Source organism: Mus musculus, chromosome Y (assembly GCF_000001635.26).
Source record: "Mus musculus strain C57BL/6J chromosome Y, GRCm38.p6 C57BL/6J".
NCBI lineage: Eukaryota > Metazoa > Chordata > Mammalia > Rodentia > Muridae > Mus > Mus musculus.
In genome coordinates, this window is record NC_000087.7 from 21225141 (window position 1) to 21244378 (window position 19238).

The window sequence follows — 19238 nt, forward strand, 5'->3', positions numbered from 1 at the left end:
AATAAAGAAACTCATTCATCATCTTTACTTTGTGCTTGCATGCTGGTTGCAATTATCTTGTAAGCATTAAAAATCAGGCTAACATACTGCCTATGTTCAATAGGGTTTCATTGATGTGAAGCTACATCATGACTCAAGAAACACTTATAGGGAAAATTTAATTGATGTTGTCTTACAGTTTCAGAGGGTCAGTATATTATTATCTTGATAGGAAGAATGGCAGCATCCAGGAAGAGTCGGTGCTGGGGAAGGAACTAATTGGTCTATATCTTAGTCTGAAGGCAACCAGGAGGAAGTTTGTGGCCATAGGTAGCAAGGAAGAGGATCGATTTTCGTCACTGAGCAGAGATTGTGCACTACATAAAAGCAAGCCTACACAATGATACACTTCCTCAAACAAGCCAACACCTTGTAATAGTGCCACATCCCATGGGCAAAAGATATTCTAATCAACACACTGCATCATAGGAAAATGGTAGAGAGACAAAAAGAAAAATACTGCATGATTGCATTCCTCTAGTCACAAGTGCTACATACCTACACGTTAATATGCACACACACACACACACACACACACACACACATAAACACACACACACACACACACACACACATAAACACAGACACACACACACACACACACACACACACACACATGCCTATCTGATATGCATAATAATAATGTGCAGTCTCGGGTCCTGTGCGATTGGATTGGACCAGGTGCTGTGTTCCACTCACCAGAGGTCTTAGGATCCCGTGGTGGATCCTGTGTGTGTCCTTGGGGGTGTCCAGAGACACCCCTGGCAAGGGACCACGGTGTTCCCTTGATGTACTTCTGTTGTCCAATTGCTCTGGCTAGGATTTCAAGTGCTATATTGAACAGATAGGAAGAAAGTGGACAGTCTTGTCTAGTCCCTGATTTTAGTCGGATTGGTTTTAGTTTCTCTCCATTTAGTTTGATGTTGACTGTTGGGAGCCGCGCCCACATTCGCCGTTACAAGATGGCGCTGACAGCTGTGTTCTAAGTGGTAAACAAATAATCTGCGCATGTGCCAAGGGTATTTTGTGACTACTTGTACTCTGCCTTCCCCGTGACGTCAACTCGGCCGATGGGCTGCAGCCAATCAGGGAGTGACACGTCCGAGGCGAAGGATAATTCTCCTTAAGAGGGACAGGGTTTCGTTTTCTCTCTCTCTTGCTTCTTGCACTCCTGCTCCTGAAGATGTAAGCAATAAAGTTTTGCCGCAGAAGATTTTGGTCTGTGGTGTTCTTCCTGGCCGGTCGTGAGAACGCGTCTAATAACAATTGGTGCCGAATTCCGGGACGAGAAAAAACTCGGGACTGGCGCAGGGAAGATCCCTCATTCCAGAACCAGAACTGCGGGTCGCGGTGATAGAGGTTCCCGTAAAGCAGACTGTTAAGAAGGATTCAACTGTATGAATTCAGAACTTTTCAGCTGGGGAACGAGAGTACCAGTGAGTACAGCTTTACGAGGTAAGTCTGGTCTTGAACTTTCTAAGGAAATTCAAGACAGTCTATCAGAAGTAAAGTGGAATATGTTTGGCCTTGAATTTTTTCTGGTGTTAGGAGCCCTTTTGTTCCTTTTCACATGTTATCAAGTGATTAAGATAGGGCTGAAAATTCTAGAGGAAATTCAGGACAAGCTATCAGAAGTAAAGCGGGGAGAGAGAGTAGGAACAAAGAGGAAGTATACAGGCCTTTCCAAGGGTCTTGAACCCGAGGAAAAGTTAAGGTTAGGTAGGAATACCTGGAGAGAGATTAGAAGAAAAAGAGGAAAAAGGGAAAAGAAGAAAGATCAATTAGCGGAGGTCTCTAGGAAAAGGAGCCTGTGCTCATCGCTGGATGGGCTCGGGGAGCCAGCTCTTAGTAGCTCTGAAGCAGGTGAAGAATCCTCCTCTGAGGAAACAGACTGGGAGGAAGAAGCAGCTCATTATGAGAAAAAAGGGTACCAGCCAGGTAAAGTGCTAGCTAATCAGTTAAGGAAGCCAAAAGCGGCTGGCGAAGGCCAGTTTGCTGATTGGCCTCAGGGCAGTCGGCTTCAAGGTCCGCCCTATGCGGAGTCCCCGCCCTGCGTAGTGCGTCAGCCCTGCGCAGAGAGGCAGTGCGCAGACTCATTCATTCCCAGAGAGGAACAAAGGAAAATACAACAGGCATTTCCGGTCTTTGAAGGAGCCGAGGGTGGGCGTGTCCACGCTCCGGTAGAATATTTACAAATTAAAGAAATTGCCGAGTCGGTTCGTAAATACGGAACCAATGCTAATTTTACCTTGGTGCAGTTAGACAGGCTCGCCGGCATGGCACTAACTCCTGCCGACTGGCAAACGGTTGTAAAAGCCGCTCTCCCTAGTATGGGCAAATATATGGAATGGAGAGCGCTTTGGCACGAAGCTGCACAAGCGCAGGCCCGAGCAAACGCAGCTGCTTTGACTCCAGAGCAGAGAGATTGGACTTTTGACTTGTTAACGGGTCAGGGAGCTTATTCTGCTGATCAAACAAACTACCATTGGGGAGCTTATGCCCAGATTTCTTCCACGGCTATTAGGGCCTGGAAGGCGCTCTCTCGAGCAGGTGAAACCACTGGTCAGTTAACAAAGATAATCCAGGGACCTCAGGAATCCTTCTCAGATTTTGTGGCCAGAATGACAGAGGCAGCAGAGCGTATTTTTGGAGAGTCAGAGCAAGCTGCGCCTCTGATAGAACAGCTAATCTATGAGCAAGCCACAAAGGAGTGCCGAGCGGCCATAGCCCCAAGAAAGAACAAAGGCTTACAAGACTGGCTCAGGGTCTGTCGAGAGCTTGGGGGACCTCTCACCAATGCAGGCTTAGCGGCCGCCATCCTCCAATCTCAGATCCGCTCCATGAGCAGAAATGATCAGAGGACATGTTTTAATTGCGGAAAGCCTGGGCATTTTAAGAAAGATTGCAGAGCTCCAGATAAACAGGGAGGGACTCTCACTCTTTGCTCTAAGTGTGGCAAGGGTTATCATAGAGCTGACCAGTGTCGCTCTGTGAGGGATATAAAGGGCAGAGTCCTTCCCCCACCTGATAGTCAATCAACTGATGTGCCAAAAAACGGGTCATCGGGCCCTCGGTCCCAGGGCCCTCAAAGATATGGGAACCGGTTTGTCAGGACCCAGGAAGCAGTCAGAGAGGCGACCCAGGAAGACCCACAAGGGTGGACCTGCGTGCCGCCTCCGACTTCCTATTAATGCCTCAAATGAGTATTCAGCCGGTGCCGGTGGAGCCTATACCATCCTTGCCCCCGGGAACCATGGGCCTTATTCTCGGCCGGGGTTCACTCACCTTGCAGGGCTTAGTAGTCCACCCTGGAGTTATGGATTGTCAACATTCCCCTGAAATACAGGTCCTGTGCTCAAGCCCTAAGGGCGTTTTTTCTATTAGTAAAGGAGATAGGATAGCTCAGCTGCTGCTCCTCCCTGATAATACCAGGGAGAAATTTGCAGGACCTGAGATAAAGAAAATGGGCTCCTCAGGAGATGATTCTGCCTATTTGGTTGTATCTTTAAATGATAGACCTAAGCTCCGCCTTAAGATCAACGGAAAAGAGTTTGAAGGCATCCTTGATACCGGAGCAGATAAAAGTATAATTTCTACACATTGGTGGCCCAAAGCATGGCCCACCACAGAGTCATCTCATTCATTACAGGGCCTAGGTTATCAATCATGTCCCACTATAAGCTCCATTGCCTTGACGTGGGAATCCTCTGAAGGACAGCAAGGGAAATTCATACCTTATGTGCTCCCACTCCCGGTTAACCTCTGGGGAAGGGATATTATGCAGCATTTGGGCCTTATTTTGTCCAATGAAAATAACTCAGCAGGGATGTGAACAAAAGTTTCCGGGATTGTGTGTTATTTCCATTCAGTATGTTAAATTTACTAGGGCAGCTAATTTGTCAAAAAGTCTTTTTCAGTATATGTTACAGAATTGGATGGCTGAATTTGAACAGATCCTTCGGGAATTGAGACTTCAGGTCAACTCCACGCGCTTGGACCTGTCGCTGACCAAAGGATTACCCAATTGGATCTCCTCAGCATTTTCCTTCTTTAAAAAATTGGGTGGGATTAATATTATTTGGAGATACACTTTGCTGTGGATTAGTGTTGCTTCTTTGATTGGTCTGTAAGCGTAAGGCCTAAACTAGGAGAGACAAGGTGGTTATTGCCCAGGCGCTTGCAGGACTAGAACATGGAGCTTCCCCTGATATATCTATGCTTAGGCAATAGGTCGCTGGCCACTCAGCTCTTATATCCCATGAGGCTAGTCTCATTGCAAGGGATAGAGTGAGTGTGCTTCAGCAGCCCGAGAGAGTTGCAAGGCTAAGCACTGCAATGGAAAGGCTCTGCGGCATATATGAGCCTATTCTAGGGAGACATGTCATCTTTCATGAAGGTTCAGTGTCCTAGTTCCCTTCCCCCAGGCAAAACGACACGGGAGCAGGTCAGGGTTGCTCTGGGTAAAAGCCTGTGAGCCTAAGAGCTAATCCTGTACATGGCTCCTTTACCTACACACTGGGGATTTGACCTCTATCTCCACTCTCATTAATATGGGTGGCCTATTTGCTCTTATTAAAAGGAAAGGGGGAGATGTTGGGAGCCGCGCCCACATTCGCCGTTACAAGATGGCGCTGACAGCTGTGTTCTAAGTGGTAAACAAATAATCTGCGCATGTGCCAAGGGTATTTTGTGACTACTTGTACTCTGCCTTCCCCGTGACGTCAACTCGGCCGATGGGCTGCAGCCAATCAGGGAGTGACACGTCCGAGGCGAAGGATAATTCTCCTTAAGAGGGACAGGGTTTCGTTTTCTCTCTCTCTTGCTTCTTGCACTCCTGCTCCTGAAGATGTAAGCAATAAAGTTTTGCCGCAGAAGATTTTGGTCTGTGGTGTTCTTCCTGGCCGGTCGTGAGAACGCGTCTAATAACAGTTGACTACTGGTTTGCTATATATTGCTTTTATTATGTTTAAGTATGGGCCTTGAATTCCTGATCTTTCCTTGATTTTTATCATGAATGGGTGTTGGATTTGTTTAAATGATTTCTCAGCATATAACGAGATGATTATGTGGTTTTTGTTTTTGAGTTTCTTATGTAGTTGATTAAGTTGATGTGTTTCCTTATATTAAACCATCCCTAAATCCCTAGGATGAAGCCTACTTGATCATTATTGATGATTTTTGTGATATGTTCTTGGATTCAGTTTGCATGGACTTTATTAAATATTTTTGCATCGATATTCATAAGGGAAATTGGTCTGAAGTCTTCTATTTTGTTGGGAATTTATGTGGTTTAGTTATCAAAGTAATTTTGGCTTCTATAGAATTAATTGAATAGAGTACCTTCAGTTTCTATTTTATGGAATAGTTTCGGGACAGTTGGAATTAGTTCTTTTTTGAAGGTCTGATAGAACTCTGCACTAAACCCATGTGGGCTGTCCTGGGCATTATTTGGTTGGGAGATTATTAGTGACTGCTTCTATTTCTTTAGGGGGTATGGGGCTGTTTAGATCTTTATTCTGATCTGGATTTAACTTTGGTATCTGATTTCTGTCTAGAAAATTGTCCATTTTGTTCAAGTTTTCCAGTTTTGTTTAGTATAGCCTTTTGTAGTAGTATCTGATGATGCCTAGGTTTTCCACAAGTTCTGGTCTTATGTCTCCCTTTTCATTTCTAATCTTGTTATTTAGGATACTATCCCTGTGCCCTGTAGTTCGTCTTGCTAAGAGTTTATCTATCTTGATACTATTTTCAAAGAACAGGCTCCTGGTTTGGTTGATACTTTGAATAGTTCTTTTTGTTCCCACTGGTTGATTCCAGCCCCGAGTTTGATTATTTTCTGCTATCTACTCCCCCTTGTAAATTTGCCTCCTTTTGTTCTAGAGCTTTTAGGTGTGCTGTCAAGCTCTTAGTGTGTGCTCTGTCTGGTTTTTTTTTGTGGTGGCATTCAGAGCTGTTGGTTTTTCTTTGTGGGACTACATTCATTGTGTCCCATAAGTTTGTGTATATTGTCCCTTCATTTTCATTAAACTCTAAAAAGTGTTTAAGTTCTTCTTTATTTCTTCCTTGACCAAGTTATCATTGAGTAGAGTGTTGTTCAGTTTTCACGTGAATGTTGGCTTTCTATTATTTATGTTGTAATTGAAGATCAGCCTTCTTCCATGGTGATGTGATAGGGTGTATGGGATGCTTTCAATATTTTTTTGAGTCCTGTTTTGTGACTGATTATATGTTCTATTGTGGAGAAGATACCATGGTGTTTCGAGAAGAAGTTATATCCTTTTGTTTTAGGGTAAATGTTCTGTAGATATCTATTAAATCCATTTGTTTCATAACTTCTATTATCTTCAATGTATCTCTGTTTAGAGTCTATTTCCAAGATCTTTCTATTGATAAGAGTGGGTTATTGAAGTTTCCCACTATTATGGTGGGCAGTGCAATGAGTGATTTGAGCTTTACTAAAGTTTCTTTAATGAATGTGGATGCCTTTGCATTTGGAGCATAGATATTCAGAATAGAGGGTTCATCTTGGAAGATTTTACCTTTCATGAGCATTAATTGTCCCTCTTGTCTTTTTTGATATCTTTGGGTTGGAAATTGATTTTATTCTATATTAGAATGGCTACTCCATCTTATTTCTTCAGACCATTTGCTTGGAAAATTGTTTTCCAGCCTTTTACTATGAGGTAGAATCTGGTTTTTTACCTGAGGTGGGTTTCGTTTATGCAGCAAAATGTTGTGTATTGTTTATATAGCCAGTCTGTTTGTCTATTTGTTTTTATTGGTGAATTGATTCCACATTAAGGCAACTTCAGACCAACTTCTCTTATGTATATCAATGCAAAAATACTCAATAAAATTCTCCCCAAACTAAAAGGGCTATTAGGTTCTTTACTGAGAGTCAAAACTGCAATGAGAACTTCCAGTTTTCCAAATGTCTCTGACTAATTGCTCTTTGATAGTAACTAGGCTTTCTCCTACTCAGAGCACATTACAAGAGGTTGTATAACAATTAACCAAAGGTCATCAGAAGGGAACTAATGATTTATTATAGGTTCTAGGGTAAAAGATAAAATATTGATTGGGTTTACCTACACAAAACTTCACTAACATCTTAGTTATGGTTTGATACCTTCAGTGAACCTGTTGATCTGAGACAGTTGTTGAACTTTGTAGCATGTGGTCATGTATTCTGAAATATGTATAAGTGCTGAGGACAAAGAGACGAGGAACATCTAGAGAAAATATTTTTTTTTTGCCTTTCTCCACTTAGACTATTTTTTTTTTCCTTTTGCCCACTTAGAAGAATTTTTCCCTTTCCCCACTTAGGGCCTTTCTGCTTTTCCCCTTATATAACTTTCATAGGAAATTTTTTATAACTTAGTAATAACTTCTATAATCACTTCTCTAAATTCCTTCTCTTCCAGTGACATCTGGTTAGTAGGCTCAAAATTAGAGCCCAGCAATTCCTGCTGAGCTAGAAAAAAGGCTGCATTGCTTAATCCTCCTCTTAGGCTACAGGTGTTAATCACCTAAGCCAGCCTACCCTCAGAAAGACCCAGTACTTTTTAGAAGTTATCATCAGCATTTCAGGACAATGAGAGAGCTAGAAAGCCCTGGGACACTTAGATTTTAAAGGCATTGCCAGGGTCCTACTCTGTGACTCCACTGCTATCCTGGCTCAGAGCAATCCTGGACCTCAAACTCTACTATAGAGAAGAAGTGATTAAAAAAAAAAAAAACTACATGGTATTGATACAGAGACTGACAGATGAATCAGTGGACTAGAACTGAAGATCCAGAAAGAAAACCAAATATTTATGGACCCTAGATTTTTGACAAAGAACCAAAAAAAAAAAAAAAAAAAAAAAAAACAACAAAAAAAACGATGGAAAAAAGAAAGGATTTTCAATAAATGGTGATGTTCTAATTTGCAGTCTGTATGTTGAAAAATAAAAATAAATCCATACTTATCACCTTGCACAAAGCTCAGTTTCAAATTGAACACGATTATCAACATAAAATATGATACACTGAATCTAATAGAAGATAAACTCATTGACACAGAGAGGGAAATGTCCTAAACACATATCCCATGGTTCATGCTCTAAGATCAACAATTCATAAATGTAAAATAATAAACTATTTTAGATCATCTCCCCATTAATGTAACAATCACTGTAGTCATCAAATGGTTTCCATGTAAGATTTGAGGCAATTACCATATTAACCATTTTTTTTTTAATTTGGTTGGTTAATTGTTTGGGGGGTATTCAATTTGAAATGAACAGGAGATCATTTCCTGCCTGCGAACAACGTGGAGGGAGTCAGTTCAGGAAACAGATAGCTACTACAGATAATAAATAAATAAATACTCCAAATGAAGGCAATTTTTAAACCTTTCATAGCATGGCAAAAAACACTTTAGTCATTTACAGACCAAAAGCTAGAACCTCTTTGTAGTGTGGGCATTGGGCTTAGCAGCCTAGTCTCAGTATACTAACATACTTGGAAATTATCATAAAAAATACACTGAATAGTTTGTCTTTAGATCTTTAAAAACCTCAGAAATAGTTATCAAAATAAAAGACTATAATAAATTCAACAGAATAAGTTTCATTTTCTTTCAACAAAAATTTAGGCTTTTTATAATAATAAATATTTGTTATGAGTAATTCTAGCTCATTTGGTCATAAATATGTATGTTTTTAGGAAAATATTTCTAAAAACTTAAAATTTATGTTTTGTATTATTATGTATAACATTGGCAAATTAGATAAGACATGCTCATTCATGTTAAACTCATAAATCTACTTCTATTTATTGAATCTTTTAAAAATCAGAAACCTCTCTAGGCAAGATCTTAAACTAATGTTCCCACTTATGCCATGACATTTTTAGCACATATTTAAATGTATTAACTGATCTACTAATGAGTAGAAATCTGAAAGACCAGAATCTCTGTTACCTTTCACATAATGATTCTATTCAATGTAAACTATGACTACAATTAGAAAAATACCCAAATCCTAAAGTCAAATCCTCACCTCTTTTATCAGTCATAGAAAATATTTTAATAGCTATGGTACTGTAATCTGTAATCCCAGCACTTGGCAGTTGAATGAAGGAGGATAAAGGCCTTTGACTGTCCATAGCTACATAGCGAGTTTGAGGTCAGCATGAGTAATGTAGGACTGTCTCAAATAAACCTGTCCCCTACAAATCAAACAGAAATCTAATGTTAGTATAAAGATATAAAAAAGTAAATATTTCTGTCACTTCAGTAGGAAAATGTTGACCAGAAATACTAAAATAAATGTACAATTGCAATTTTTTTACTATATTTTTGAAGGGAAAACTATTGAAATCTGGATATCCATAGAGTTCCCTGTTTAGAACATTATCCTGACAGCATATAGCCCAGAACTGGTAAGAAGCAAGGCTTGGAGAATCACAGGAGTTGCCTTGCCCAGACTTTAGAGATGGCAGCAAATAACTGTAAGTATCACCTGTTTTTTTAGACTGAGGAAGTTCAATTGATGATGACATGTTCCAATATAATAATAGAAAAACAAACAAACAAACAAATAAAAAACTATTATTTCTGCTTTAGATCTTGGCAGGGCCATTCTAGCCCCATCGTTTGACAAAAGCACAACACAGCTCAGAAAATTGTTTTGATGACATCAACAATTGTCAGACTTAAAATCTATCGATGTGCTTCAAACATCTCTCATCTTCTGGGGTTATACATGGTGGTATTTATGAGACCTCTAAATGATCCCTAGGATTAGGAGCATAGTGTGTAGAGTTGGGAGTGGATATATAGACTGGAGAGATAAAATGGGAAGCATGGTGATCCTTGGATTGCCTGTGCCACATACCTTTGCAGTTGTGCTAATAGATTCAGTGCAGATTGCCAATACCTTCTATGAGCACTACCCTAGCACACATTACAGTGCTTTCTATTCTTTTTCCGGGCTTTTGCCTGTGAGAGGGAATGTAGCTTGGAAACTACTGGTTGGTGTGTGGAAGATAAAAATCATTGGATCGGTTCAAAGCTATGGGAGCTGCCAGTTAATAGGCTAAGCTTCAGACTACATCCTTCCAATGGATAACTAGGGTCCAGTCTAGATGAATTTCTGGATCCCCAGGATACATGAATAGCATGCAGTATTCTAGAGTAGTATCCAGCTTAATGATACTTCTGTTGCTTTGTGTCTTTCCCTCTTCTGTATCCCACAAGTTCATTCCGCTTTCTTGGCATGACTCACAAATGAGCATTGTGTATTATCCTGTGATATATGAGAGGAGTTGTCTGAATAGAGATGAAATATTGAGTCATGGCAAACACAACTGTGGAAATGGAAACCATCCAGGGGCAAATGTTGTAAAATTAACATAGTCTGTGCAAGAAAAATGCTTTTGCTTTCAGAAGGAGAGTGAATGGAGTTTTTCACTAAGCTGGAAGGGGGCTAATAAAGACCTTTTTTAACTGGAGAATTTAATAAGAATTAACCAAAACCCAGGTGCAATTATTCTTACAGGAGTGAACTGGATAGATGGGTAGAGTTTGGCTAGTATAAGATACTTGATTTAATGACTTTTGAGGTCCTTTTTCGAAATCATGATTAATAAATTCTGCCCTCTGTGACATTTCTACTATATTTGTTTGAAAGATGAATGAACTAGGATACATAGATATAACTTTATATTATAGTTCTTGAACTTTCATGATGTGACAATTAAATCTGTATGATCAGGACATATTGTAGAGCTCTGCATTAGGCACACATAATCTATAGCTCCTGGGGACATACACGCAAATGAACAAACATGACTTTATAGTGTTTCTTGTTTTCAGAATGGAATACATTTTATAAATAATCTAAAAGCAATAGGTTCAGTTTCTATGTTCTTAGAGATAGAACCTTAAAGACCCTAAAAACTCTAAAAAATAAAAAAGAAAAAAGAGGAGAAAAGAAAATAAACTTGAAGCTTTAAATAAACAATAAAAACCCTAAAAACAAACAAACAAACAATAAAAAAATATATAATTTTTTTTGAAAAAATAAAACTAAAAGAACCTAAAACTCTAAACAAACAAACAAACAAACAAACAAACAAAAATCTAGATCTCTACAAAGACCCAAAAAAACAAAAAAATCATTACCACAAACAAACAAACAAACAAGGAAAGAACAATAACCACACTAAGCCTTAAAAAAAAAAATCTCGCCAAATACACTGAGAACAACCCTAAAATCATTTAAAAAAACGTAAAAAAAAAACCCTAAAACAATAAAGCAAAACCTAAAACCCTAAAAATGCTAAAATTATTAAACAAACACTAAATGACCGAAAAAAGCTATTTTTAATCTTAATAAACATTTTTAAACCCTACAATTCTATAAATAAGAAAACACAAGAACTCTAAAAAGACCCTAAAAAAATTATAAAACCCTAAAAAAAAATCCAAAACTCTACAAGTCTAGATCCCTAATGAGACAATAAAAAAAAAAAAATTAAAAAAAAAAAAAGATAATGAAAAGATACAAAACCACCACCCCAACAACTACAAATTCTTCTGCCTTAAAAAATCGCCAAAAACACTGGAAAAGAAAATCATTTTACAAACCTTATTTAAAAAAATGCTTAAAACAATTTTTAAAAATTCCTTAATTAAATTAAAAAACAAAACAAAACTAAAAAATAAAGAAAAACCCTAAAATTCTAAAACAATCTCAACAACAGTAAAAAGACCCAAAAGAACTGTAAAACCCTAAAAAAAGTTTTTTTTAAAAAGTTCTAAAAACACATCAAAACTCTGAAACTCAAAAAAAAAAAAAACTTGAAAACCCGCTTAAAAAAGCAAAACAACAAAAACAAACAAATAAACAAACAAAAACAACAACAACAAAACACCTACAATACCCTGAAACATTAACTAAAATCCTAAGATACAAAAATAATCGTAAACCCATAAAAAAAAGCAAACACACACACAAGAAAACAAAAAACCTTTACAAAATTCTAAAACCCTATAAAACACTAAAAGTATAAAAAGAAACAAAAACAAAACAAAACAAAACAACAAGAAGATCAAAAACACACAAAAAACTACAATTATCCTAAAATTATTCATAAACCCTAAAAAGCCCTAAAACCCTGAAATACCTTAAATTTCTAGGAGAAATCAAGATCTAAAATAAATAAATAAATACATAAATAAACACATAAATAAATACATAAATAAACAAACAAACCTCAACCCTACCAAAAACAAACAAACAAACAAACAAACAAACAAAAAACTTGTAAGGAAAAAACAATCGCCCAAATTTAAAACCATTAAAACCCTAAAACTCTAAATAACCCAAAGGCCTTTACCCTCCTGCACCCCCCCAAAAAAAAAAAACCCGAAAACTGTAAAATACTAAAAAGCCCGAAAAAAAAGCCTAAAACATTAGAAGAAGTAAATAGAAAAAAAATCTAGAATCTTTAAACAAATACTGAAATAGTCCTAAAATCAAAAAAAAAAAAAAAAAAAAAGAAAAGAAAAGAAAAGAAAAGAAAAAGAAAAAAAAAAGAAAAAGAAAATTCTGAAAACACACCTATCAGCTAGGCAGTCATTCAACTTACATATTTTAGCCTGCTTCTGAGTGCTGGTATTAAAGGGGAATAAAACTATACTTGACTCCTTTTTGTTTGTATAATTGTTTTCTAAAAGATTTTTTTTCTCTGTGGGTGAGTATATGTGTGTGTGTGTGTGTGTGTGTGTGTGTGTGTGTGTGTGTGTGTGTGCGTGTGTGTGTGTCTGTGTGTGTGTGTGTTGTCCAAAGAGGTCATCAGATCGTCTAGAACTAGAATTGCAGGTGGTTGTGAACAACCATGTGGGTGTTAGAAATTGAACCCTGGTCCTGTGCAAAAGCAATCAGTGGGCCTAAGCAGTGAGCTATCTCCTCAGTCCTTTCTGCTTGCTCTAATCTCTACTTCACTATTCATCTTGCCCAAATATGTCTTTAATTCTTACTTCTTCTGTCTTTTTTTCTGTGATGAATTCTTGTTTGCTTTTCTCTTGCTTCTCCAATTACAGCACCAAGATTCTGCATTTCCTTTTGTTTTGGAAGATTCTCAAGGAATCCTAAATCCAGATTTTAGGGCAGTTATTTAAAATTATTGCTGGTGATTCTGACAATGGTTTCCTCATTTTTTTAAAAATTAGGTATTTTTTCATTTACATTTCCAATACTATCTCAAAAGTCCCCACATACCCACCTCAACCACACCCTCACCACCACCACCACATCTTGTCCCTGGCATACCCCTGAATTAAGGCATATAAAGTTTGCAAGACTGATGGGGCTCTCTTTCCAATGATAACCAGCTAGTCCATCTTCTGATACAACTGCAGCTAGAAACATGAGCTCTGATATGCTGCTAGAAAAATGAGCTCTGGGGGGTTTCTTTAGTTCATATTGTTGTTCCACTTATGGGATTGCAGACCCCTTTAGCTCCTTGGGTACCTTCTCTACCTCCTCCATTTCGGTCCCTGTGATTCATCCAATAGCTGACTGTGAGCATCCACTTCTGTGTTTGCTAGGCCATGGCAAAGCCTCACAAGAGACAGCTAAATCTGGGTCCTTCCAGCAAAATCTTGCCAGTGTATGCAATGGTGTCAGTGTTTGGAGGCTGCTTATGGATGGATTAGTGGATTGAAAACCACTAATTTGGACACAATGGGGCTACTGCTGCCAATGTAGACTGTTTATCCAGTGTTGCTGGTCAGAAATCTCCGTTCTTTGAAGGCAATGGGTTTTCCCAGAACAGGCTTCTTCTGAGTCCCCAAACTTCTGTCAACACCTGTTCACCTTGATGATGATCACTGATGTATCAAATGACCATACTTAGTAAATTAGAGTAATACAGTTTTCTTTTCCACCCTAGAAAGTGGGGATTCTAAAAATATGTGTACTAGCTAAAAGCAGTGATGGTGCTCTTCCTAGGGTTCCTTACATAGTGTCCTCCTTGGATGTTCCTCTCTGATCTATACTCACCATCTATGCAGCTTCCTCTCATGAACAGCACACATGATAACACTCAACACATCTGATCTTCAGTCAGCAGAAATATACTAATTATATTTCCCATATGGCCCAGTTGCTCATGATTCTGAGGCATAATCATACATGTTGTATTGCCAAACAAAATGACACTAATTGTCTAGTATATAATGAAGCATATTTTGTATGACTCTTTTCAGGAGTCTGTATATTCAATGATGAACACACAATCAGCAAATGAGTGAATTCTTGTGAGATGATGTCATCACAGAGGGAACCAATGGGCTAGAAAGAGAAAAGAGAGAGCCAAACTCCCTTTCATAATTAAACCTTTTCTATAACAGCATTATTAAATTATTTTTATATGTAAGTCATATCCCTCCTGACCCATTCAATTTCTTCCAAATATATTCACACCTGGGGATTAATCTTCAGAAAATTATTTTTGGGAAACACATGTGATTATTTCAACATCTATAGTAGTGTGGGGGCATTATTCTCCCTACGTCATGTACACTTAATATCTTTAGATACCTCCTTCCCTGTGATAGCCTTGCAGCTCACTGAGTGACATGTGCATTTGATGATAAATGATACACAAACATTGAAGCACCTTACCATATCCTGTCACCCATATCATGTACAACATAGCAAGAACCACACCTGAGTTGAAAAATACAAATATATTTTATAGTGTCTTGAAGCTAAAATCCCCAAATTAATCAAAATATTATTTGGACTCTGTTACTTTATACCAGTGTTTTTTAAGTGTACAAGTCGCAGGCCTTTTCTGTGACCCTTTGCACAGGTTTATAGTGTCCTTTTACCATCTTCATCCTCCCCACTATCCTCCATTGGTATCAAATCTCCCCCTGCTGCTGCGCTTACTCTTCCAAAATACCTCCTATTTTTTAATGCCTCTTATTAAATTTATATTTTCACAATTGTCATTTTGAGTTTTACTTGTCTAACCTAATATATAGTATTTTAACGTTCCATCCATTTTTTTGAAAACAAAGCCCTGCACTAATACACATAGATGAGAAATATATTTCTCTCTCTCTCTCTCTCTCTCTCTCTCTCTCTCTCTCTCTCTCTCTCTCTCTCAGTCTCTCTCTTTCTCTCTGTCTCTCCTTTTTAAGGCATTCATCCAGTAGTTGACATCTAAAATCACTCCATAGCATGTATGTTTCATACAGTGAGGCAATCAATATTGATGATATGGATATGTAGTGGTCCTTCTTAGATTTTTTTTTGAACTTAAATCAACCTGGGAAGATAGAATCTCAGATAAAGATCCTCCATCACATTGGCCTGTGACCACACCTTAAGGAATGATTTTTTTTTATGACTGTTGTTGAAGGATCTAGCTCTCTATGGATAGTGTCATATTCTATGAAGATGATGTACAGGGTGTGGTGGGGACCGTGGAATGTACTGAAAACGATTTTTTTTGAAGAACTGAAGATCTATGTGGCATGAACAATTAAAGTGTCCTCTAATTTGTAAGTAAATTTTATACATACCTGTGTCCAGTATTCTGTCTACACATATTTCAAAACTAAAATTACCTCATCTATTTCATCCTGTTTTACTGCATTTAATCTCTGAAATTCCTTGTAATCAGAAGTGCTGGTAAATTTTAAAAACCTTTAAAATATGACTGGGAGATATCAGGTTTGTTTTAATTTTATCACAACTTTGTAAGCATGCCCAAGATCTATGTTTTCCTCTTACTTTCCAAAGAATCCATAATTCATGATTGCCATTGGTTTCAATATATGTCATTTAACCCTGTCAAATTCCAGGTTTTTTTGCATAAAAATAGTCCTCCTCTAACTGTGGGTTTTCATAAAGTGAAAATTGGTGTGCTATCCAGTGTGCTGCCTCAAAGAGTCTGGCAATATTTATGATAAGAAGCACAGCTTAAAGATAACCAAGGGAAAGGTTGGAACATGAAAAATAACCACCATGGATGTTGTCAAGTCAGAAACCGAAGACTTTCTCAGAACGAAAATAAAAACAAAAATGAAACAAAACAAAACACAAACCAAACAAATAAATAAAAATCCAACAACCAAACAATAAAAACAATGCAAGGGTGAAATTCTTTGGCAGAATATTACTCAGATCATCAGGCCTTTCAGTTGGGATTTCATTTATTATTTCTAGGAGGCCATATGAAAAGGTAAATTCGAGATGCTGAACGTTTCTGAGTGTAACTAGGGAAGGAACCAGCCTGAGAGGGGTTTTATGATGTAAGCTGAACTAGGGTGATGTCACAGAGCACTGGCTGGAGGTTGCGCATCTATTCCACTTAGAGGCACTAGAATCCATTGAAGGTGAGTTCACTATCTTCACAGTGGTGTGTCAAAGCCAGGTCATTTTTTCCCACAGGCTTTTGGTGCCTGGTCTGTATCAGGAGACAGAATCTTGACAACTAGGATATTTTTCTATGGGTAAGTATATTTATGTAGTAATTAGGACCCTCATAGCTACAGAAAGCTAAAAATTTTCTCTCCTACAGAGAGTTACTGTACAATTTACTTTCTCCATGTTTATTAGCTAGGGAGATGAATGGTCTAGGTTAGTTTATCTCCTTAATTTATTATCCTTGCTAACAATATCTAGATCACAATTCCACTAAAATGCCAAATCTCCTCTTTGTCCAAGTGCATGTTAGAAGATATTAGTTCTAAATGGCTGATATTGCCTCAAATTGTTGAGTTGTTCTTGAGTTCACTGATGCAATGGCTTCATCAAATAATTTTGAAGCTGGGTCAGGAGAAACAATAAAGAAGGACAGTGGTGTGCTGTGTCCCTGGGAAGATATTTGTGAATGCAGGCACTTAGCTCAGTCCTTACATGTACAAGAGAGTCATGGTGACCCTTCTGGCCCTTTTATTTTTTTTTTCTCTTCTTCTTGATCATTGGGTGTAATAGTCATAGCACAACCTAAATTGACATAGAATTTCAAGGAGATGATCCTCATCAGAGACAAATTAACTCAGGGCTGAAGAAATAAATGTTGATCTGAGTATATTCTTCTGAGCTCTAGAGAATTACTTGTTAATTACACTATTTTTATGTCCTTGGTTTTTGTTTCTTTGTTTCTTTGTTTGTTTGTTTGCCTGCTTGGTTACTTTTATTTGAGTTTCTGTATGTTTAGATTTGGCTGTCAGGAAACTCACTGTGTAGACCAGACTAGCCTTTATCTCACTAAGGTCTGCCTCACTCTGCCTCTTGAGTACTATGATTAAAGTTATGGGTCACCACCACTTCCTATTAACTTCTCCATTTGATTGTTTGTTTTGTTATTTTTTGTTTGAATTTCTCTTTTGTTTGTTTTTCATTTGATTTTCTTCTGTTTTCTTTTACTTGTTGTTGTTGTTGTTGTTGTTGAGACAGGGTTCCTCTCTATAGCACTGGCTTCCCTGGAACGCACTTTGTAGACCAGGCTGGTCTCTAATTTAGAAATCTGCCTGTCCTTGCCTTCTGAGTTCTGGGATTAAATGCGTGTACCACCATGGCTGACTTATTAACTTCTTATTTTTATAAAATTAATTTTAGGAGCTCAAATCTGTTTAGCATAGTCTTCTTCACATGCTCAGAAGTTCTCGTAGAGAAGAGTCTTGGTCCAGCATTCACTCCCAACCCATAACCATTGCCCATCAGGAATTCATATATATGACAGAGGCAACAGCATTGTGTCTGGCGTAAACGGGCAAGATCTTCAGTCCCAGGCAATGGGCAAGTATGATATTTGAAGAGAATGGAAGCCACTTAGACAGTGTGATCTAGCACAACAGGTCTACAGCCAGGTAGAAGACAATACCTCTGAAGAGTCTGAGCATGACATCACTCAAGAAGAAGAGTAGGAGGAAGCCTTCTTCCCAGGCCCTGGGGAATATTGTTGGCTGCAGAATTTCTCACGAGTGGAAGGAAGGTAATGAGCCTGTCACCCATTGGAAGGCCATCATTCTAGGTCAACTGCCAACAAACCCTTCTCTTTATTTGGTGAAGTATGACGGAATTGACAGTGTCTACGGACAGGAGCTCCACAGCGATGAGAGGATTTTAAATCTTAAGGTCTTGCCTCACAAAGTAGTTTCTACTCAGGTGAGGGATGTCCACCTCGCCAGCGCCCTGGTTTGCAGAGAGGTACAACACAAATTTGAGGGGAAAGATGGCTCTGAGGACAACTGGAGTGGGATGGTGCTAGCCCAGGTGCCATTCTTACAGGACTATTTTTACATTTCCTACAAGAAGGATCCGGTCCTCTACGTCTATCAGCTCCTGGATGACTACAAGGAAGGTAACCTCCACATCATTCCAGAGACCCCTCTGGCTGAGGCGAGATCAGGTGATGACAATGACTTCTTAATAGGTTCCTGGGTGCAGTACACCAGAGATGATGGATCCAAAAAGTTCGGAAAGGTTGTTTACAAAGTTCTAGCCAATTCTACTGTGTACTTTATCAAATTTCTTGGTGACCTACATATCTATGTCTATACTCTGGTGTCAAATATCACTTAAATTAAAAAAAAATCACAAAGTACAGAAAAGTAAACTTATAGGATTGAAAAAAATGTTTATTTTCCTGTGTTGGGTACCTATGGGTCTTTGACAACCTCAGTATCTTTGTCAATAAAATTTGTTTTGTTCTAAAAATTAATACGTGTGACATGACATGCTTTTAGTGAACACATTGTTGGAAGAGATGGACTATGGTGGAAAGAACATCAAAGCAAGATGAAAGTTGCAACTCAGGCTGTGAACAGTGCATACATCTAATATTACACAGGCTAAAATGGACAGGACTTAGATTCTGTGGTCTGCATAGTGAGCAAGGAATTGGAGATATGACTTAGAGGAGCAGGGATGGCAGCAAAAGATGGATTTTTAGGAAGAAGGGGAGAAAGACAGGACATAGATAGAATCTCTGGAATGAAGTCTGAGGGAGAAACAACAAGTTGGGGGAAAGAGTGATAGATAAAAGAATGTGGCCTTGTTACACAAAGTGCAACCCAGAAAACTGATCCAAAGAGATTCAGAAATCAGACAAAATCAGGTTTCATTTGAATAATGAAACCAAATGAAACTTGTCTCTCATTTTAAGATTTATTATCTTTATTTATA

General features: G+C 38.3%; 1 protein-coding gene across 1 annotated transcript; it reads left to right on the top strand.

The window, feature by feature from the left end:
* Positions 1–17825: 17825 nt before the first annotated feature.
* On the top strand, positions 17826–18688 carry Gm20865 (predicted gene, 20865). Its single transcript, NM_001160141.1, has one exon. It carries the CDS (start codon positions 17952–17954, stop codon positions 18633–18635), a length of 684 nt encoding a protein of 227 aa, NP_001153613.1. The 5' UTR covers positions 17826–17951; the 3' UTR covers positions 18636–18688.
* Positions 18689–19238: the final 550 nt, after the last annotated feature.

Bases quoted from the DNA above. Each gene is read 5' to 3' on its own strand.
- Gm20865 (NM_001160141.1), top strand. From the start codon at position 17,952: ATGACATCACTCAAGAAGAAGAGTAGGAGGAAGCCTTCTTCCCAGGCC.